This window comes from Mirounga angustirostris, unplaced genomic scaffold (assembly GCF_029215605.1).
Source record: "Mirounga angustirostris isolate CCGP_5_RB_7025 unplaced genomic scaffold, mMirAng1.0.hap1 SCAF_5, whole genome shotgun sequence".
Taxonomy (NCBI): domain Eukaryota; kingdom Metazoa; phylum Chordata; class Mammalia; order Carnivora; family Phocidae; genus Mirounga; species Mirounga angustirostris.
The window spans coordinates 142,394,218-142,416,028 of record NW_026991713.1 but is presented as its reverse complement, the minus strand read 5'-3'; the positions used below and the strand labels follow the sequence as shown (position 1 = coordinate 142,416,028).

The window sequence follows — 21,811 nt, the reverse complement described above, 5'->3', positions numbered from 1 at the left end:
GGGAGCTTCACCCACAGCTCCCTCGCTGCCCCCATAGCCGTGTCTGCAGAAGGCCTTTGTGCCTGTCCTTCATTGCAAAGGGTGACCCAGGCCTGCTGGCTCCTCATGTCCCTTTGGTTCATAGATAAGAGATGTGTGTTCATCCATTCATCCATATTTGTGAATCTGTAGCCCCACATTAAGACAGCCCCTACCAAGCACTGAGCTCCAGCCCTTGATGAGGCCTGGGGCCCAGCAGCGTGACCCTGGGGATTGTTACAGATACGGCTTGGGCCTGCCCAGACCTACTGAGTCAGAATTTGCATTTTAACAGGATGAACTTGTGAAGCCCTCTCTGTCCTGTGTGCTGGGCCCCATGGAGAAAGGTCAGAAATCAGCTGGTGCTTCTAGTCTTCAGCCAGACTGGCCTGTCCCTGTGCCGGATGTGAGGGTTGGTGCTCAGATGGCCTCAAGGGACAGCCTCCTGCAAGAGGGGGACTGTAAGCTGGGCCTCAGGTGCGCACAGCATCCAGGGAGGTGAAATAGGGTTTTTTGAACACATGCTGTGGGTCCTGGTCTGTGACCAGGTGGAGAGGGCCGGGCCCTGCCTGTGCACACTGTCCAGGGACGGGTTAGAGGGAACAGTGGGATGCCAGGGCTCAGATCTCACAGCTAACAGCACAGGAGACTGAAGATGGAGTCTGGCCTGTGTTTCTTATACCAAGGACTTGCTCTCCTACCCTAGTATGGACTTTCAGGGATGTGAGGTGGGGTTTGGGAGGTGGGAGGCCACTCGGAGCCCTTACCTGGCTTCACTGGCTCCTTGTGGAGACCCTGGACTCAGACGAGCAGCTCTGGGTATACTGGGAGCCCTTGGTCCTTGGAAGGCAGCCCAGACTAGCAGAAGGTTACCACCTGCAGGTTGATAAGATGTTGGGGGAGGGGTTGAAACAGGTAAAAGCCGCAGGCCAGGGGAAGGTGGGGGGGAAATCGAGGCCTGGTGGCTGAGGTCCTTGGCCAGGTCAGGTCCGGGCAGCGTGCCCCCAGGGGCCAGCAGTGGGCCTGGCCAGGGCCCGAGCCCATATGCAAGGCAGGCAAAGGGGTTAAAAACCGGCACTGCAGTGAAGATGGTCCTACAACCAGAGAACTGGCAGTGTCCTTGACCTTTCCACAGTAGCCAGACCTACTGAACTGGGCAACTGGAAAATTAGGTCCATCTTGCTAGTTGAGAAGGAAAATGGTGAGCTGCCCCATCCCAGCACCTGTGGTGAGGCTGGAGGACCAGGGCCCGCAGTGGACCTAATGCTGCACAGCGGGCAGACGCTCCTTTCCAGAAGCTCTGCCTAGCCTTGTGAGGGGTCCTTAGCACAGGAAGAGAGCATGCTGAGCCCCGGAGCAGTGGAAAGCCATGCGGCGCCCAGGTTTTGCTGTGCTGAGACCTCCCAGGCCTGTCCCCTTCCTGTGGCCGGCCCGGCCATGGTCACTCAGGCAACCACAGGAGAGCCACAGCCCAGCTCAAGCAGGGCCCAGGCAACCCCCAGGGAGGCCCCCGCCCTTGAAGGCAGGAAGCCTCAAGCTGTCTCTTGAGTTGGGAAGAGCCGAGGCCACTGCCTGTCTGGCTGTCACGGGTCTGGGTGGATAGAGAGCCCCAGAGTGAGAACAACCGTGGGAGACCGTGCCCCAAACATACAAACACCCAGGAGAGTCAGGAGGAGGGCCCCCCGGCGGGAGCCCAGGGACCAGCCCTGTCTGGCCATGGGCCATCTGTGTGAGGTGGAGGCCAAAGTTGCAGAGGAGAGTGCCCCGAGACCCCCATGGAGGAGGCTGCTTCCTCCTGTGCTCAGGATCCCCCCTCCCTGAGCTGTGGAGGGGGGAGCAGAGTGGGCCTCTTGGCCTCTTTCATGTGACGGATACGCACCAGGCCCCTGCGGCTTCCAACATCCTGTGGGCGGCCTGGTTTCAGACGCCTTCAGTGCACCTCACAGTCGTGGCTACAGTGTGCTTTGACGGCCTGCAGCCGCAGCAGGCTTCTCAAGGGCAAGCCCCATGCGTCTCACCTGGAACCTGGCAAGCTGCTGGGGCCTCGGAAGGCACTGCTGGAAGGGTGGCAGGGAGGGGGGCACAGAAGGGTGTCATTGCACAGAGTGCTTCTAATCTGCCACCTCAGCCCCTCTGCCCCCATTCCTTTGCACACAGCTCCGGAGAACAGGCTGATAGAAGCACACAGCCCCTCCCACCGCCCTTTATTCATAAGCTGCCACATCATCTGAACCCACTACCCTCCTGCTCTATAACCATCAATGGCTCCCAGTTGACTTTTTTAGGAAAAGTGAGGCACCCATCCCTTGGCTCCCACCTTGTCTCCATGGCTTGCTCCCTGTCACTGGAGGATGTCCTGTACTTTTCCTCTATTGTCGTGCTTCTCCTGTCGTCCACTTTGGGCATGCCCTTCCCCTTCACCCCTTTGCTCTCAGTGCCGCCCACATGCTGAGGCCCACCTCCGGGGCCTGAGGGAACTGCCACACTCCGCTGTTCCAGGGTGCAGCCGGCCTGCCTCTGGGAAGACACTGTGGGGTACAGCTGGGTCGCAGGTGCCTGCTGGGTGCTAGAGAGAGCAAAGCACGGGGGATTAGACAGGATGACGAGGGCCTCGGCCACAGCAGAGCATGCCAGCCTGGAAGTGAGAGGACTCTGCTCCACAGTGGCCAGCTTCCTGCTGTGTGGCCTTGGGCAAGTCACTGAACGTCCCTGCAGGTAGTCTAGTTTCCCTAGAGCCCCCCAAAAGCAAAGGTCTGCAGGTGGTGAGACTGTCTTCCTCTGTGGCCTTGGCTGAACCCCTCTCCTGAGCATGACGTCTACAGGGGTCCTCAAATCCAGATCCTGGCGGAACCGCCTGCCTCTCTGACTTACGGGGCGGTGACAGAGCCAATCTGGCAGCCGCGGCTCATTGATTTGTCTGAGAGGCTGTTGGCTTTTGAAATCAGACAGGAAGGAGGGTTGAGGTGGAGCCCGGCACAGGAAGAGGTGAGGAGCCCCAGCTGCCATGACAGCTGGTGGGCTTGGGGGACTGCAGGAGCCGGCGGACTGCAACCCCACCGCCCTGCACGGTCAGCACCTCCCCATTCCTTCCCACAGGACCTTGCTCCTGCCTTGCACAGATCCTGAGGGCTCGGGACTCAGCTGACTGGCCACAGAGAATCCCAGGACATCCCCACCACCACGCAGCTGCTTCTGTCCACTGGAGCAGGGCTGAGCCTGGGAGCACCGGGATGGAGCATCCCCAGCCCCCCAGTCTCGGCATCCCTAGGAGCACGAGGCCCGGGAGGTAAGTCAAGCCCAGGCTGCCTCAGCACAGGATGGGGGAGGAAGAAGAGACTGCTGGCAGGAAGGACCATGACTTTTAAGGCCTGAGCCTCTCTAGGGTGCAGTGGCTGGGTGGCACTGAGGTGTCCCCATGGGTGCTGGGAGCTGCTTGAGCAGTACTAGTTCACTGTGTGGAATAAACATGTGCCCAAGGACAGCCCATGATGGGCCGAGGGGACAAAGCCCAGCTCCCCAGGTACCAATGATGGGCTAGGAGGAGCAGGAAGTCACCAGAAAGTGCGGCAGGCAGGCAGAAGGGAGGTTGAGCCGGGCAGCCCAGGGCTGAAACCTGGAATCTGCAGACCCGGGCTCCATTCTCGGCACCCCATTTCCACCTGTAAGATGGGGGGACAGTACCAGACCTGCCCCAGGGTCCTGAGGGGCCAAGGGTAGACGGTGCAGGAAGGCTGGGGTCCAGCACAAACACCACCCTCGTGTTGGGTGAGCAGCCCTGAAGGGTCTCTTCCAGCCACACCTTCGGATGGAGATGAGGCTCATCATTCTGACAGAGATGGTAACCACAGAAGAGGCCTTCTCAGCAGAGGTGCCACTGAGGTGGGCCAGGGGTGGCTGCTGGCTGTGGGGTCCTCCCCATGGCCAGGCTCCTGGGCTCCCAGGGCTCCTCTGGGTCTCCTCAATGGGGGCAAGGCTTTCCCTGAGCTAGGGTCTCACTCTTGGCCATCAGAGGCCACCCTATGGCTGGCTCCCAGGTGGGGGCGCAGGCTAGCTGCCCTCCTCTGTCCCAGGGGCGGTGCAGTGGCAGGAGGCTGTGTCCTGCGGCAAAGGCACCACTGCCTCCCACCTCTGCGAAAGGCTGTTTGATTTCAAGTGGTCTGTAGCCATGGTGCTGGGCTACCTCAAGGGGGCTGAGGACTGCGCTCTTGGGCCTTGGGAGGCAGGGTGGGGGCAAGGAGTTGGGAGAGAGGAGCACCCAAGAGGCCGTGGCCTGAGGGAAGGGCAGCCCAGGCAGGAGGTCAGCACTGCAGGGCCCTTGCAGCCGCGGCGCGCAGGCGGGCAGGGAGAGGCTAGCTGTCGTGCACGGGCCACAGATGGCCAGGACTCGGGCCCCGGGTGAGGGGAGCGCAGGACAAGACAGGACCTGCTGGCAGAGACGATGAGTCAGTCGGGACCTGTGTCTTCTCAGGGATGAGACAGAAGCTCAGCTGTCGAACTTGAGTGACAGCAACACCAGGGAGTACAGGTCCTCTGCTGCGTCCCACCCAATGGATGAGGCTCTGGAGGACGCGTGGGCAAGGGGAAGCCAGGCTCCTGGGGAGGGGCGTCTGTCTGGCCTGGCCCTGCCCACAACAGCGCAGACCTTCTCATACTGACCGACTTCTGGCCTTCAGATCCCCCAAGGCAGCCCAAGGCCCCCCCGCCCCCCATCTTCCCCCCCTTGAGGCTGGCGGGGCCTCCTCCCACTCTCCCTAGAGGTTGTCTACACTGGACAGGACCTGACTGTCCCTGGTGGACGTGTGGCCACCAGATCACACTCCACTCAGAGGTCTGGGGCGAGTTCCACCCTGCAGGGCAGAATCTGGGCTGCACACAAGCCCTGTTCACATGAGCAGCCAGGTAGCTGTCCCATGGGGGGAGCTCTTTTGTCAGCCTCCGATATTGGCCCTGGGTTTTAAAGTATAAGTATATCCCATGTAATACTTGGGATATACTTATACTGAAAGAACCACTGTTGATCTGAAATACAAATTTTACTGGGTGTCCTGTATCTTAATTTGCTAAATCTGGACCTCTAGCCCTGAGGTCAGCAGGGCAGCAAAGATGGGTGTCTGATGCAGAGGAAGCACTGGTTTCCAGCATGGAGAGGCTCACCCCTCCCACCTTCCCATAGAGACTCAGTCCGATCTCCTCTCCCCTCACTCTTGTGTGCTGTTGTCCCTCCTCTGTCACTTGCCCAGCCTCTCTGGTCTAACGGTTCTCAATTCTGGCTGCTCCTTACAATACCCGGGTGGCTTTAAACTACACCCATGTTGAGGCCCTACCTCACACCAAATACATCTCTAGGTGGTTGCGCTAAGCAGAGGCATTTTAAAAACAGTGCTCCATAGAAGGACAGTATGTCAGCAATTCCACCTCTGAGTACATATACCCCAAAGAACTGAAAGCAGGGATGTGAACAGGTATTTGCACACCCGTGTCCACAGCAACATTTGTTCACAAGAGAAAAAAGGTGGAAACCACCCAAATGTCCACTGAAGGATGAATGGATAAACAAAATGTGGTCTATCCATAAAATGGAATATTATTTAGTCTTAAAAAGGAATGAAATGTTTATATAAGTTATATAAACTTATATAATGTTTATATAAGTTAAAACAAGGATGAACCTGGAAAATACCATGCTCAGTGAAAGAAGCCAGACACAATCAGATACTATATGATTTCACTTATATGAGGTCCCTAGAGTAGTCAGATTCATAGCAACAAAAAGTAGAAGGGTGGGTGCCCGGGCCTGGGAGGAGGGAAACAGGAAGTTAGTGCTTAGTAGGGGCAGAGTTCCTGCTTGGGGGATGAAAAAGTCTAGAGGTAGTTGGTGGTGGTGGTCTCACAGCATTGTAAATGTACTCAGTGCCACTAAATTGTACACTTAAAAAATGGTTACAATGGCAATTTTTATGCTGTACATATTTTAATAAAAAATTAAATTAAAAAATAGTGCTCTAGACACTGTCCTGCCAGAGTAGAGAGGCTCTGAGCCTGGCCCTTCTTCACCATGGTCCCCTCATACTCCTGGCCACCACCCCACCCCCAGCAGCAGCAGTCTGTCACCCGTGGGGGCCTCTGGAGTCCAGCCCTGGGCCGTGCCCTGACATCACCCATGCCAACAGCCAGACAGAGGCCCTAGCATCCTGGCCTCATGCACTAAGAGGCCGCAGTAATATTGCTTCCTTTGGGTTTAGGCACATTTACATTTGTAGATAGCTGCTAGCATAACTGTTTTTATTTTTATTATTTTTTAAAGATTTATTTATTGGGGCGCCTGGGTGGCTCAGTTGGTTAAGCGACTGCCTTCGGCTCAGGTGATGATCTGGAGTCCCAGGATCGAGTCCCGCATCGGGCTCCCTGCTCGGCAGGGAGTCTGCTTCTCCCTCTGACCCTCCCCCCTCTCATGTGCTCTCTCTCTCTCAAATAAAAAAATAAAAAGAAAAAAAGAAAAAAAAAGATTTATTTATTTATGTATTTATTTGACAGAGAGAGAGAGAGTGCACTAGCAGGGGGAGAAGGGCAGAGGGAGAAGGAGCAGCAGACTCCCCGCTGAGCAGGGAGCCCGATGCTCCCTGATCCCAGGACCCTGGGATCATGACCTGAGCTGAAGGCAGACGCTTAACCGACTGAGCCACCCAGGTGCCCCATGACCATTTTTAAACTGACCTATAACTTACAGATAGTAAAGTGAACTCAGTGGAGTTTTACATATGTATACATCTGTGTGTCCGTACCAATCAATGATCATACTGATCATCCAGATCAATGTGTAGAGGTTTCCAGTGCCCCAGAACTCCCACAGGCCCCTGCCCAGTTGGAACCGCCCCCAAGGGCAGCCACTGTTTTGACTCCAATCGCCTCATTGGTTGGGCCTGACATTAAACTCCCCGTAAGTGGAATCACAGAGTATGTTCTCGTTTCTCTCCACATGTCTGCGAGAGTCAGCCACACTGCTGAGTGTGTCAGTGGTTTATTTTTTGTCATTAGTATGCAGGACTTGATTGTATGAATGTACCAAAAAAAAAAAAAAAGGAATCCCATTCCATTGTTGATGGATATTGGTTGTTTCCACTTTTTTGGACACCATGAGTAAAGCTGCTAGAATATTCTGATACACTGTTTTGATGGATATAAACACTTGTTTCTGTTGGGTATATACCCAGGCAGAGAATGGCTGGATCACAAAAATAGGCATATTTAGTCTTATCACTACCAAACATTTTTCCAAAGTGATTTTAATTTGCATTTCTCTGATAAGTAAGGGTACTATATATATATTTTAATTATATATATTTTTTACTATTTTTAAAAATTTTCTTTTTAAGAGGGCGGAAGGGCAGAGGGAGAGAGAGAGAGAATCTTAAGCAGGCTACATGCCCAGCAGAAAGGCTGACACAGGGCTCGATCTCATGACCCTGAGATCATGACCTGAGCTGAAATCACGAGTCTGATGCTTAACCACCTGAGCCACCCAGGCAGACCTCTGATGACTAAGGATATTATCTTTTGTGACATATCTTCAATTTTTTGGCTCATTTTTAACTGGGCTGTCTCTTACTGATTTTTAAATGTATTGGAGACATCTCCTATACAAACTGGAGACAGTCTGCTTTATCACCCTTTCAAAACTGTCTTCTGTTGAACAGATATCCCTAATTTTAACGAATCCCAATATATCACTCTTTTCTTTCCTGGTTAGTGCTTTTTTTGTGCTCCATCGAGTCTTTACCTAGCTCAAATTCCTGAAGGTGTTCTGTACTTTTTTCTAAAGGCTTGGCTGTATTAGCATTCACATTTAGATCTATGATCCAGTTTGAATTAATTTTTGTATATGGTGGGAAGGAGGGGGTCAAGGTCCATTTTTCTATAAGAATATCCCATTGGAGCAGCACAATTTAATACAAAGACCGTCCTTTCTCCGCTGAACTACAGCGGAGGCCTTGCTGTACATCTGCTGACCATACATGTGTGGGTCTGTTTCTGTATGCTCTGTTGTACTGCATTGGTGTATTTGTCTGCACTTATGCCAATACCTAAAGCTCTACAGTAAGCCTTGATATTGTGTAGTATAAGTCTTCTAGCTTTGTTCTTCTTTTTCAAAATAATTTTGGCTACTCCAGAGTCTTTCGCTTTACATATGTATTTTAGAATCAGCTTGCCAATTTCTACCCTCCCTTCCTCACCGAAAAAGCTTGCTGGAATTCTGATTAGGAAGTCATTCAATTTATAGATCGATTTGGGAAGAACAGACATTTTAACAATATTAAGTCTTCCAATCCATGAATATGGTAAATCCCTCCTTTAGGTCTTCTTTAATTTCTCTTAGTATTGTTTTGTAGTTTCCAGTGTAGAGGTCTTACAGATTTTTTGTTAAATTTATTCTTAAGTATTTGCTTTTTAAATATTTCAAAAATTTACTTTCGGGGTACCTGGGTGGCTCAGTCGTTAGGCGTCTGCCTTCAGATCATGACCTGAGCCTGATCCTGGGTCCTGGGATCAAGCCCCGCATCAGGCTCCCTGCTCAGTAGGAAGCCTGCTTCTCCCTCTCCCACTCCCCCTGCTTGTGTTCCCTCTCTCGCTGTGTCTCTCTCCATCAAATAAATAAATAAAATCTTTAAAAAAATTTACTTTCAATTTCATTATTGCTAGTAAGCAGAAATATACATGATCTTTTAATGTATTGATCTTGTGTTCAGAAACCTAAGTTCATGTATTAGTTCTAATCAATTGTGGATTCTTTGGATTTTCAATGTATACCATCATGTCAACTGTGAATAGGGACAGTTTTTTTTTCCTTTTCCAATCCTGATACCTTTTATTCTTTCATTTTCCCTATTGCACTAGCACCTAATTAAAAAATGAAACAGGGCACCTGGGTGGCTCAGTTGGTTAACTGACTGCCTTCGGCTCAAGTCATGATCCCGGGGTCCTGGGATCGAGTCCCACATCAGGCGCCCCCTGCTCTGCAGGGAGCCTGCTTCTCCCTCTCCCTCGGCCTGCCACTCTCCCTGCTTGTACTCTCTCTGTCAAGTAAAAAAAAATAAAAAAATAAAAAATAAAAAATGAAACAAAACATCAACCAGAAAAGGTTACTCCTAGGGCGCCTGGGTGACTCAGTTGGTTAAGCGACTGCCTTCGGCTCAGGTCATGATCCTGGAGTCCCGGGATCGAGTCCCGCATCGGGCTCCCTGCTCGGCGGGGAGTCTGCTTCTCCCTCTGACCCTCCCCTGTCTCATGCTCTCTCTCTCTCTAAAATAAATAAATAAAAATCTTAAAAAAAAAAAAAAGGTTACTCCTAGGGAATGAAAGTGAAGTATATACTTTACTTGCTTTTATATTATTTAAATGTTTTTAATGAGCATGTATTACTTTTATAATTCTGTAAGCAATCTATTTAAATGAGGTGGGGAAGTAATAAATGTTTGTTAGCAAAATCTAAGCAACTGAAATTTACAAAATAGGGGCACCTGGCTGCTCAATTGGTAGAGCATGCAACTCTCGATCTCAGGGTCGTGAGTTCAAGCCTCACATTAGGCATGGAGCCTACTTAAAAAAAAAAAAAGAAAAGAAAAAAGAAATTTACAAAATAAAAAACAATTTCTTAGTCACACTGTCCTATATTTCCAGCTTTTCTATATAAGGCCAGACAAAAATGGGATCTGATTATCACAACGCACCCCCCCAAAAAGGTATCCTATCATAATTCTCCATACCTTAATTTTTTCCATATAAAAATACACTATAAAATATCCAGGAAGCTCAACAAATTCTAGGTAAGATTAACTCAAAGAGACCTGTACTAAGACACATTATAACCAAACTTTCAAAAGACAAAGAGAAAATATTAGAATCAGCAAGACAGAGCAAACTATCACATAAAGTGATCCTCAATAAGATTATTAGCAGACTTTACAGAAAAAAAATTAATGCACAAGCTAGTAGTACTGTAACTTTGGTTTATAACTCCAAATTTTGTTTCTACATAATTTAAGAGACTAGAGAATGGGCGCCTGGCTGGCTCAATTGGTAGAGCATGTGACTCTCGATCTCGGGGTTGTGAGTTCAAGCCCCACACTGGGTGTACAGATTACGTAAAAATTTTTAAAAATTAAAAAAAAAAGACTAAGGAATTTTAAAAAATCATTATGTTTGAGGGCACACAATGTATAAAGATGTAACACTGTGACATCAATAACCAAAAGAGGTCAGATGGAATTGTAAAGGAGCAAAGTTTTTGTATGTTGTGAAGTTAGGCTGGTATAAATTCAAATTAGCGTTGGAATTTCAGGATGTTAAATGTAATCCCATGGTAACCACAAAGAAAATAGCTATAATATATACACAAAAGAAAATATGAAAGGAATTTAAACCTTTCCCTACAAAAAATCAACTACAGGACCCACAACTATATGGTCAGCTAATCTTTGACAAAGCAAGAAGGAATATTCAATGGAAAAAAGACAGTCTCTTCTACAAATCATGTTGGGAAAACTGGACAGCCTCATGCAGAAGAATGAAACTGGACCACTTTCTTACACTATACACAAAAATAAATTCAAAATGGATGAAAGACCTAAGTGTGAGACAGGAAACCATCAAAATCCTAGAGGAAAATACAGGCAGAAACCTCTTTGACCTCAGTCATAGCAACTTCATACTAGACACAGCACCAGAGGCAAGGGAAACAAAAGCAAAAATGAACTGTTGGGATTTCACCAAGTTAAAAGGCTTCTGTACAGCAAAGGATACAGTCAACAAAACTAAAAGACAGACTATGGAATGGGAGAAGATATTTGCAAATGTCATAGCTGATAAAGGATTAGTATCCAAAATCTATAAAGAACTTACCAAACTCAACACCCCAAAAACAAATAATTCAGTTAAGAAATGGGCAGCAGACATGAATAGACACTTTTCCAAAGAAGACATCCAGATGGCTAACAGACACATGAAAGATGCTCAACATCACTCATCATCAGGGAAATACAAATCAAAACCACAAAGAGATACCACCTCATGCCTGTCAAAATGGCTAAAATTAACAACACAGGAAACAACTGATGTTGGTGAGGATGGGGAGAAAGGGGAACCCTCTCACCCTGTTGGTGGGAATGCAAACTGGTGCAGCCACTCTGGAAAACAGTATGGAGGTTCCTGAAAAAGTTAAAAATAGAACTACCCCACATCCAGCAACTACACTACTAGGTATGTACCCAAAGGATATAAAAATACAGATTTGAAGGGGTACATGCACCCCAATGTTTATAGTAGATTATCAACAGTAGCCAAACTATGGAAAGAGCCCAAATGTCCATCAACTGATGAATGGATAAAGAAGATGTGGTATATATATATACAATGGACTATTACTGAGCCATCAAAAAGAATGAAATCTTGCTATTTGCAATGACATGGTTGGAGCTAGAGGGTATTATGCTAAGTGAAATAAGTCAGAGAAAGACAAACACCATATGATTTCACTCATATGTGGAATTTAAGAAACAAAATAGATGAACATATGGAAAGGGGGGAAAGAGAGAGAGGAGAACAAACTATAAGAGACTCTTAGTGATAGAGAACAAACTGAGGGGTGATGAGGGGAGGTGGGTGGGGAATGGGCTATATGGGCAATGAGCATTAAGAAGGGCACTTGTTTTTTGTTTTTTGTTTCTTAAAGATTTTATTTATTTATTTGACAGAGAGAGAGCAGAAGAAGGGGGAGCCGCAGGCAGAGGGAGAGGGAGAAGTAGGCTCCCCACAGAGTAGGGAGCCCAATGTGGGGCTTGATCCCAGGACCCTCGGATCATGACCTGAGCCAAAGGCTTAACCAACTGAGCCCCCAGGCACCCCTTCCTAACTCATTCTATGAGGTCAGTCTACCAAAGCCAAAGACATTACAAGAAAAGAAAACTATGGACCAATATTCCTTATGAACATTAATGCAAAAATCCTCAACAAAAAACAAATTTCAGAAATTTAATAAATTTAATCATTTAATAAATTCAGGAATTTATTCCTGGAATACAATGATGATTCAACATAGGGAAATTGATCAATGTAATGTACATCAACAGAATAAAGAAACCACATGATCATCTCAACTGATATAGAAAAAGCATTTGACAAAATTGAATATCCTTTTTTTTTTTCCTTAAAGACTTATTTATTTATTTGAGAGTGAGAAAGAGAGAGCACAGGTGGGGGAGAGGGAGAAGCATATTCCCTGCTGAGCAAGAAGCCAGATGTGGGACTCGATCCCAGGACCCCGGGATCATGACCTGAGTTGAAGGCAGACACTCAGCCAATTGAGCCACCCACATGCCCCTACATATCTTTTTATGATAAAAACACTCAACAGGGGACACTTGGCTGACTCAGAAGAGCTTGTGACTTGATCTTGGGGCCATGAGTTTGAACCCCACATTGGGTGTAGAGATTATTTAAATAAATCAATTAAAAAAAAACACACACACTCTGGGGCACCTGGTGGCTCAGCTGGTTAAGTGTCTGGCTCTTGATTGATTGATTGATTATTATTATTTTTTAAGATTTTATTTATTTATTTGAGACAGAGAGGATGAGAGACAGAGAGCATGAGAGGGAGGAGGGTCAGAGGGAGAAGCAGACTCCCTGCCGAGCAGGGAGCCTGATGCGGGACTCTATCCCGGACTCCAGGATCATGACCTGAGCCGAAGGCAGTCGCTTAACCAACTGAGCCACCCAGGCGCCCTGGCTCTTGATTTAGACTCAGGTCATGATCTCAGGGTCCTGGAATTGAGCCCCACATCCGGCTCCCTGCTCAGCAGAGAGTCTGCTTGTCTCCCTCTCCCTCTGTCCATTCCCCGACTCGTGCTCTCTCTCTCTCTCTAAAATAAGTAAAGAAATCTTTAAAAAAAACAAAACACTCAACAAACTAGGAATAGGAGAAATCTACTTCCACATAATAAAAGCCATATGTGAAAAACCCACAGCAAACATCACACTCAATGGTGAAAGTCTAAAAGCATTTCCTCTAAGATCAGGAATAAGATATAGATACCTGCTTTTACCACTTCTCTTCAACATAGTAGTGGAAATTCTAGCTAGAGCAACTACGCAAGAAAAGAAATAAAAGGTATCCAAATTGGAAAGGAAGAATTAAAATCATCTCTGCTTGCAGATGATATGATCTTTTACAAAACAATTTTTAGAATAAATTAATTCAGCAAAGTAGCAGAATACAAAGTCAACACACAAATAGAAATTGTAATTTTATATGTAAACAATGAACAATCTGAAAAAGAAATTATAAAAACAACTCCATTCAAAATAGCATCCAAAATAATAAAATGCTTAGGAATTAACTTAACCAAGGAGGTGAAAGACTTGCACAATTAAAGTGACAAAACATTGCTGAAAGAAATTAAAGAAATAAATGGAAACACATCCCATGTTCATGGATTGGAAGATTTAATATTATTGAAATATCCATACTACCCTAAACTATCTACAGATCCAATGCAATTCTATTAAAAGCCCAATAACATTTTCTGCAGAAATAGAAAAATCCATCCTGGGGCGCCTGGGTGGCTCAGTCGTTAAGCGTCTGCCTTCGGCTCAGGTCATGATCCCAGGGTCCTGGGATCGAGCCCCGCATCGGGCTCCCTGCTCCGCGGGAAGCCTGCTTCTCCCTCTCCCACTCCCCCTGCTTGTGTTCCCTCTCTCGCTGTGTCTCTCTCTCTGTTAAATAAATAAAATCTTTAAAAAAAGAAAAATCCATCCTAAAATTCAAATGGGATCTTAAGGGACCCCCATAGCCAAAACAGTCTTGAAAAAGAACAAAACTAGAGGACTCACACTTCTTAATTTCAAAAATTACTACAAAGCTACAGTAATCAAGACATTGTGATATTGGCATAGAGACAGACATACAGACCAACAGAATTGAACAGAGAACCCAGAAACGCACCCTCACTTATATGGTAAAAAGATTTTTGACAAGGGTGCTATGGCTGTTCAATGAGGAAGGGACAGTCTTTTTAACAGATGGTGCTGTAAAAATTGGACATCCACATGCAAAAGCATGAAGTTGGACCCTTACCTATCTTACCTAATACCATATACAAAAATAAGCTCCAAAAGGATAAAAGACCTAAATGTAAGACCTAAAACAATAAAGTTCTTAGAAGAAAACAGCACAAATCTTCATGACATGGGATCTGGTGATGATTTCTTGGATGTGACACCAAAGGTATGGGTATATATAGGTAAAAAAAAGAGGAAATAGACAAATTGGGCTTCATGAGCATTGGACACTTTGGTGCATCAAAAGACACCACACACAGAGTAAAAGGGAACTTTTCCCTACAGGATGGGGGAAAATATCTGCAAATCATATATCTGATAAGGGATTAATATCCAGAATATATAGAGAACTCTTACAACTCAACAACAACAAAAAAACAACCAATGTAAAAATGGGCAAAGGATTTCAATAGATATTTTCCCAAAGAAGATATCCAACGAGGCATTTAAGCACATGAAAAGATGCTCAACATCACTCATCATTAGTGAAACACAAATCAAGACTATAATGAGATACCACCTCACATCCATTAGGATGGCTGCTGTCAAAAACACAGGAAAAACAAGCATTGGTGAGAAAGTGGAAAAATTGGATCACTTATGCACTTTGTGTGGGCCTGTAAAATGGTAAAGCTGCTGTGGAAAACAAGTTGGCAGTTCCTCAAAAAATTTAAAAAAGAATTACCATGTGACCCAGAAATTCCACTTGTGGGTATACGCTCAAGAATTTAAAGCAAGGGGGTGCCTCGGTGGCTCAGCCGATTGACCGTTGGATTCTTGTGTTCCTCTCAGGTCATGAGATGGAGCCCTGCATGGGGCTCTGCGCTCAGTGAGGAGTCTGCTTGAGGATTCTCTCCCTCTGCCCCTCCCCACCTCACACTCACGCACACACACTCTCTCTCTCTCAAAAAATAAACCTTTATTTTTTTAAAGAGCCAGAGCTGGAGGTGGGGCTCTTAACCGACTGAGCCGCACAGACACTCCTATTTTACCACAATTTTTAATTTTATTTATTTATTCATGAGAGACAGAGAGAGAGAGAGAGAGAGGCAGAGGGAGAAGCAGGCTCCCAAGGAGCAGGGAGCCCGATGCGGGACTCGATCCCAGGACCCCGGGATCATGACCTGAGCCGAAGGCAGACGCCTAACCATCTGAGCCACCCAGGCGCCCCTTACCACAATTTTTAAATGAAAAAAACCCTATGTAGATCTGTATGATTCTATTTATATGAAATCCTAGAAAAGGCAAAACTAATCTTAGAGAAAAAGAGCAGATCGATGGCTCAGGGCCAGAGGGCTGTGGTTGGGACAGATTGCAAAGGTGCACCAGGGGATTTTTTTGGAGGAAGACCTGTTCAAGGTCTTGACTGTGGTAGTGGTTACAGGGGTGTATACGTTTGTCAGAACTAATCTAGCTGTATGCTTGAAATGGGTGCATTTTTTGTATATAAATTATACCTCAAAAAGGTGATTAAAATCTTTATGACATTAATAGCTAAAACATACACTGTGAACATTTTTCTAGTTTGACCTTATTAATTTCTATGGCCATAGAGTTTTCCATTGTATAATTGGGCCTCTATAACTTTACCAAACCTCTTTGGACAAAAATTTAGGTATTTCCCATTCAACTTCTTGTTGTTACAAAGAATGCTTCAGGATCATCCTTGTGGTCACATCTTTGTGCACTTATCCACTTATTTCTTTGGGATAAATTCCCAGAAGTGGAACTTCTGGGTCAAAAGATATTTAATAGCAACAGATAATGGCAAAATATGATCCAGAATCATACTAATTTACCCTCTCACCAACTCTGTGTTACAATTCCTACCACTCCCACATTCTCACCAATGTAGCCTGTTACGTCATTATAATCTTTGTCAGATGAAAAATAGTTCATTGTTTTGTTTTTTTCTTGATCTTTAGTGAAAATGAGCATCTTTTCAATGTCTTGGTCATTTACACTTCCATGAATTATCTGTATCCTTTTCTCTATTTCTATCTGTGTCCATAATTATCTGTCTATATCTGTCTGTATCCAAATAATTCTATTTGTTTACTTATTAATTTCTTATTGATTTACAAGAGCTCTCTATATATCATGGATATCAGTCCTCTTTCATGTATATTGCAAAGGTTGACTCCTGGCTTGAGGTTTTCTTTCAATTTGATTGATGGCTTTTAATGTTATTTGGAAATTTTAAATTAAGGCAAGTCTGTTAGTCTTCCCCTTGTGATCCAAGATTTTATGTCTTGCTTAAAAAAAGCCTTCCTCAGGGCACCTGGGTGGCTCAGTCAGTTAAGTGTCTGCCTTCAGCTCAGGTCATGATCCCGGGGTCCTGGGATCGAGCCCCACATCGGGCTCCCTGCTCAGCGGGGAGCCTGCTTCCCCCTCTGCCCCTCCCCCACCCCCTGCCTATGCTCGCTCTCGCTTCTCTCTAATAAATAAATAAAAATTTAAAAATCTTTAAAAATATCTAAATACAAATAGGATTGGCAAGATCCACATGAGGGAAAATAGTTTTACTAAAGGATCTAAAGGAAGACCAATGACACCCACACCAGTCTATACATATTAACGCGATTTCAGTCCAAAACTGGTTTCTACTCTCCTCGGTTTTGACACTTAGAACAAAAGCGTGAGAACAGCGAGAGGATCTGAGGAAGTATAAGGAGCGTGGCCTTGCCTGGCCTTCTACTAACGCTCCCAGATTCCCCCGGCTGGGCTGGACACCATCTACCCTGAATTCACTGCGCTAGTTAGTTCTTCAACAGTGCTATGAACAGAAAATGCTGGAAAATGCTATTTTACTTGTTGCTGAGCTTCTTTCAGCATTTTCCAGGTAAAAAGGTTCATCCTGAGTTAAAACGCTAGGAAAGCCCAATGCAAATACAAGGTCAGGGAGTCTGTTGCACCCTTGGGGCTCAGCCAGTTGACCCCTCGTAAGTGACTGTCACTGAGACCCAGAGAACCACAGGGCTGGGAGGCATGGGTCAGACCCATCTCAGTGAGCTCTTGCCACCTGGAGCACTAGCTGGGACCTCTGCCCAGTGCTGTGTCGTTTTCTCTCCTAGACCTGTGGACGAGGGATGGCCGACCCCCATCCCCTGAGTTCGTGAGGCCCAGCGGAGGGGCTGCCATGGGCTGGACATCCCACCCGCTGCAGGTGAGGAGAGGAAGAGGGCAGGGTGGGCTTGGGGTCCTCCAGTGTCCACCTTAGCTGAGGGAGGGACACATGGGGGCGGCCAGCCTTGGCTACGGGATTCACTCAAATCCTCAGAGAGGAGAAGGAATGTGAGCAGGTGCTCCACCTCGTTGTGGCTATGGAAAACAGCGCTGCTGAGGGTCAGGAGACCCAGGGAAACACTGAGATAAACAGCAACACTCCTGGCGATGTCCACTGTAGGAGTTTGGACAAGCACACCATGGCATGAACCCACCACTGTAGGACCATGCACAGTGGCTTCACTGTCCTAAGAGGCCCCTGGGCTCCACCTATCTACCCTTCATTCGCCTTTTCGTGTGAGCGGAACTGCCCTTACCGTCCTATTTCCAGGTCACAAATGAGGACACCACCGCACCAGCAGCTCAGGTGGCCTGCCCAGCGTCACACAGCCAGTAAGTGGCAGAGCTCACGATACAGCCCGGGCCCGGGTCTGATCCACTAGCCCTGGGTCTGATCCCCTGGCCCCCCATGTCTGAGCCATGCTCCTGGCATCAGGGGCCCCTCTCACCATCTGGGAACAAACAGCACTTCCAAGCCCTTCGTGGAGGCCAGACCGAGGGCCACCAGCAGTCTGGGGAAGGACAGAGAGTGGATGCCTCCCCATCCCTGGAGGCTCACTCACCTGTCCCAGGCCAGGGTGGTGAGACGGCACACAGCACTTCAGGCCCTCTCTTCACAGCTCCTGGTGGCAACCCTGGACTCCATGAGGAAGCAGGAGGTGCGGACGGGTGGGGAGGCAGGCCAGGGCCAAGGCCCCAGCTCCCCGGCAGGGCAGGTGAAAGCCCTCGTGGACCTCCTGGCCGGGAAGAGCAGTCAGGGCTCCCAGGCCCCACCGACCACAGACAGGACGCCACACAGTGATGGTAGGCAGATGGGAGGGTGTCCCCCGGCCCTCCCCCTTCACACCTCCCTCCCCAACCCTCCCCTTTGGCCTATGTCCCACAGACTCGAGGATAAAGAAGTGCCAGGAGGCTCTGCTGAACAGGGCAAAGGGCAGCCCAGAGCTGAGCGGCCCCTCGCCCAGGCTGACCAATCTCCTGCTGGTGGAGGGGCTCACAGACCTGCAGCTGAAGGAACATGACTTCACGCAGGTGGAGACCACACGTGGGGGCTGGCACCCGGCCAAGACCATCGCCCTGGACAGACTCTTCCTGCCTCTGTCTCGGGTGTCTATCCCACCCCGAATCTCCATCACCATCGGGGTAGCTGGCGTGGGCAAGACCACCCTGGTGAGGAACTTTGTCCACCTCTGGGCCCGGGGACAGATCGGCAAGGACTTCTCCCTGGTGCTACCTTTGACCTTCCGAGATCTCAACACCCATGAGAAGCTGTCTGCAGACAGACTCATCCACTCTGTCTTCCCGCACATTGGGGAGTCTGGCCTGGTGGCAGCAGCCCTACCCAATATCCTCCTGATCCTGGACGGCCTGGATGAATGTAAGACGCCTCTGGACTTCTCCAACACTGTGGCGTGCACAGACCCCAAGAAGGAGATCCAGGTGGACCATCTGATCACCAACATCATCCGAGGCAACCTCTTCCCGGAAGTTTCTGTCTGGGTCACTTCCCGCCCCGGCGTGGCTGGCCAGATCCCGGGGGGCCTGGTGGACCGGATGACAGAGATCCGGGGCTTTACCGAGGAAGAGATCAAGGTGTGTCTGGAGGAGATGTTCCCCGAGGACCACGCCCTCTCAGACTGGGTCCTGAGGCGGGTGCAGGCAGACAGGGCCCTGTACCTGATGTGCACGGTCCCGGCCTTCTGCCGGCTCGCAGGGTCGGCACTGGGTCACTTGAGCCGCAGCAAGCCGGGGCCCCAGGACGCAGAGCCGTGGACTCCAAGGACCCTGTGCGAGCTCTACTCTTGGTACTTCAGGATGGCCCTCGGTGGGGACGGGCAGGAGAAAGGCAAGGCGAGCCCTCGCATCGAGCAGGTGGCCCACAGCAGCCGCAAGATGGTGGGAACTCTGGGTCGGCTGGCCTTCCATGGGCTGGTCAGGAGGAAGTACGTGTTCTACGAGCAGGACCTGAAGGCGTTTGGCGTGGATCTCGCCCTGCTGCAGAGCGCCCTGTGCGGCTGCTTCCTGCGGCGGGAAGAGACCCTGGCCTCCTCGACAGCCTACTGCTTCACCCACCTGTCCCTGCAGGAGTTCGTGGCGGCCGCGTACTATTACAGTGCGTCCAAGAGGGCCATCTTTGACCTCTTCACCGAGGGCGGCGTGTCCTGGCCCCGCCTCGGCTTCCTCACCCATTTCCGGAGTGCGGCCCAGCGAGCCATGCAGGCCGAGGACGGGCGGCTGGATGTGTTCTTGCGCTTCCTCTCAGGACTTCTGTCTCCGAAGGTCAACGCCCTGCTGGCGGGCTCCCTGCTGGCCCAGGGGGAGCACCAGGGCTACCGGGCCCAGGTGGCGGAGCTCCTGCAGGGCTGCCTACGCCCCAACGTGGCCGTCTGCGCCCGGGCGGTCAACATCCTGCACTGCCTGCACGAGCTGCAGCACACGGAGCTGGCCCGCAGCGTGCAGGAGGCCATGGAGAGCGGGGGCCTGGCGGCGCTGACCGGCCCCCAGCACCGCGCCGCCCTGGCCTATCTCCTGCAGGTGTCGGATGCCTGCACCCGGGAGGCCAACCCGTCACTGCGCCTCAGCAAGGGCGTCCTCCAGAGCCTGCTGCCCCAGCTGCTGTACTGCCGGAGCCTGAGGTGGGCGCTGGGGCCGGGCTGCGCCAGGCGTGCGGGGTGGGGGGGCAGAGGCCCCGGAAGCTTCGTCCCTTCCACCACGCGCCCCTGGTCAGCATCCTGGGGCCGCCATAAAGAAGGACCACAACGTGGATGGGTTAAGGCATCAGAAACTTACTCTCTCACAGCTCAGGAGACCAGAATTCAAAATCAAGTTGTTAGCCGGGCTCAGCTCCCTCTGAAACCTGTAGGGGAACACGGTTCCTGCCTCTCTAGTGTGTGTTTGCTGGCATCCTCAGCTTGTCCACACATCACTCCCATCTTTGTGGCACAGGGACTCCTCCTCTGTGTCTCTGTCTTCGTGTAGTGCTCCCTCTGCTGAGCACACCAACCATGTGGGATTGCAGGCCCAGTCCGCTCAGAATGACTTCCTCTTAACTAATTACATCCACAATGATTCTATTTCCCAATAAGGTCACATTCTTGAGGCACTGGGGGGTCAGAACACCTATCTTTCTGGGGAACACAATTCAACCTCCAACACCCTGTGAACCATCCAGTGCTGACAGACGCCACACCCACTCACCCCACCCCCAGCCCAGAGTCCACCCAGTGCTCTGGACCTTAGGAAGGCTGTAAGACCAGGGCCATTCCGGACCTGAGAGCAGGTGCCACGTCCTCAGGAGGAGGAGAGCTAACAACCCGTGTCCCATAGCCTCACAGGGTGTGAGGGGCTGTTGGGAAGACACCCCTCCGGGTAGGGATCCTGGGGCTCGAAACACTGAGCCTCCCAGTCCACCCTCACAGGAAAATGCTGAGCGTGGTGGGTGTGCCAGCATAAACCCCTGAGCCACACAGCGGGGGCTGCAGCACGATGGAAACGTCAGCCTGGGTGCCTCTGTGGCCGTGATGCCGGCCCTTTGCCAGCGCCTGGCTCCACCTGCTTGCGGGCACTGATACCACTCATCATCGCTCTTCCTTCCGCAGGCTGGACAACAACCAGTTCCAGGACCCCGTGATGGAACTGCTGGGCAGCGTGCTGAGTGGGAAGGACTGTCGCATTCAGAGGATCAGGTAATGCTGACCCAGGAGACCCGATCCGGGATGCTCACCTGTTGCACAGGGTCTGGGGCTCCTTTCCCCTCCTCTTCTCTGCTCAACCGGCCAGGGGTGCTTTCAAGGAGAGGTGCCTTTGAAGCATGTGGCTCAGGATACACGCTGCTTGTTTCTGCCCATTCCAGAAAGTTCCAGAGGCTCAGGTACCTCATCTGTGAGAAGAGGGAAAGGATAGGGTGAGGGTCAGATGCTGTCATGGACATGGAAGCATGTCTCTGAATACTCTATGATCTGATGTGGTGCCAGGCCCAGTCTTCTCCAAGCTCCTCTCAAAGTTGGCCCCCAAAACAGTACCAGAGGCACGGGATCACATCTTTAAATCAAATTTTAAAGTTTTTAATTAAAAAAATGAGTTTAAATTTAAACTTTTATTTAAATGAATGCAAAAAATACAATTTAAACACTGCATCTTTAATGTTGTAAATAGACAAAAGTCTATATGCTGATGGCAGAAGAGATTTTTGTGTTTGTGAAATCTCTTCTTGTGATAACATTTCTGAGTCTGAGTAACACCTGGGTTTCGAGCTGAGCTGATGTGATGATCTGGGGTAGCTAGAACTAGGGAGATGAGTTTGGAGCATAGGATCCAGAGAGGAATTCTTCATCTTCATGTAAGCCTCCCTCCGGGTTCTGAAATCATCTTTATCTGAGAAAACAAAAACAAACAT

At 49.2% G+C, this 21,811-nt stretch overlaps 1 protein-coding gene and 1 long non-coding RNA gene across 2 annotated transcripts in view; one reads left to right on the top strand and one right to left on the bottom strand.

The window, feature by feature from the left end:
* Positions 1-7: 7 nt before the first annotated feature.
* Positions 8-21,811, bottom strand: part of LOC123840686 (uncharacterized) — a 27,850-nt gene continuing 6,046 nt past the window's right edge. The window contains exons 3-8 of the long non-coding RNA XR_010411816.1: positions 21,657-21,789; positions 21,140-21,295; positions 2,336-2,584; positions 1,898-2,075; positions 786-894; positions 8-463 (exon numbers count right to left, since the gene is read on the bottom strand). This is a non-coding gene — a long non-coding RNA (uncharacterized LOC123840686). The remainder of the gene's footprint in view (positions 464-785; positions 895-1,897; positions 2,076-2,335; positions 2,585-21,139; positions 21,296-21,656; positions 21,790-21,811) is intronic.
* Positions 18,060-21,811, top strand: part of NLRC3 (NLR family CARD domain containing 3) — a 17,753-nt gene continuing 14,001 nt past the window's right edge. Inside the window, exons 1-3 of the mRNA XM_064592433.1 lie at positions 18,060-18,219; positions 18,302-20,051; positions 21,015-21,101. Of these exons, the coding sequence (XP_064448503.1) occupies positions 18,060-18,219; positions 18,302-20,051; positions 21,015-21,101 (1,997 nt within the window). The remainder of the gene's footprint in view (positions 18,220-18,301; positions 20,052-21,014; positions 21,102-21,811) is intronic.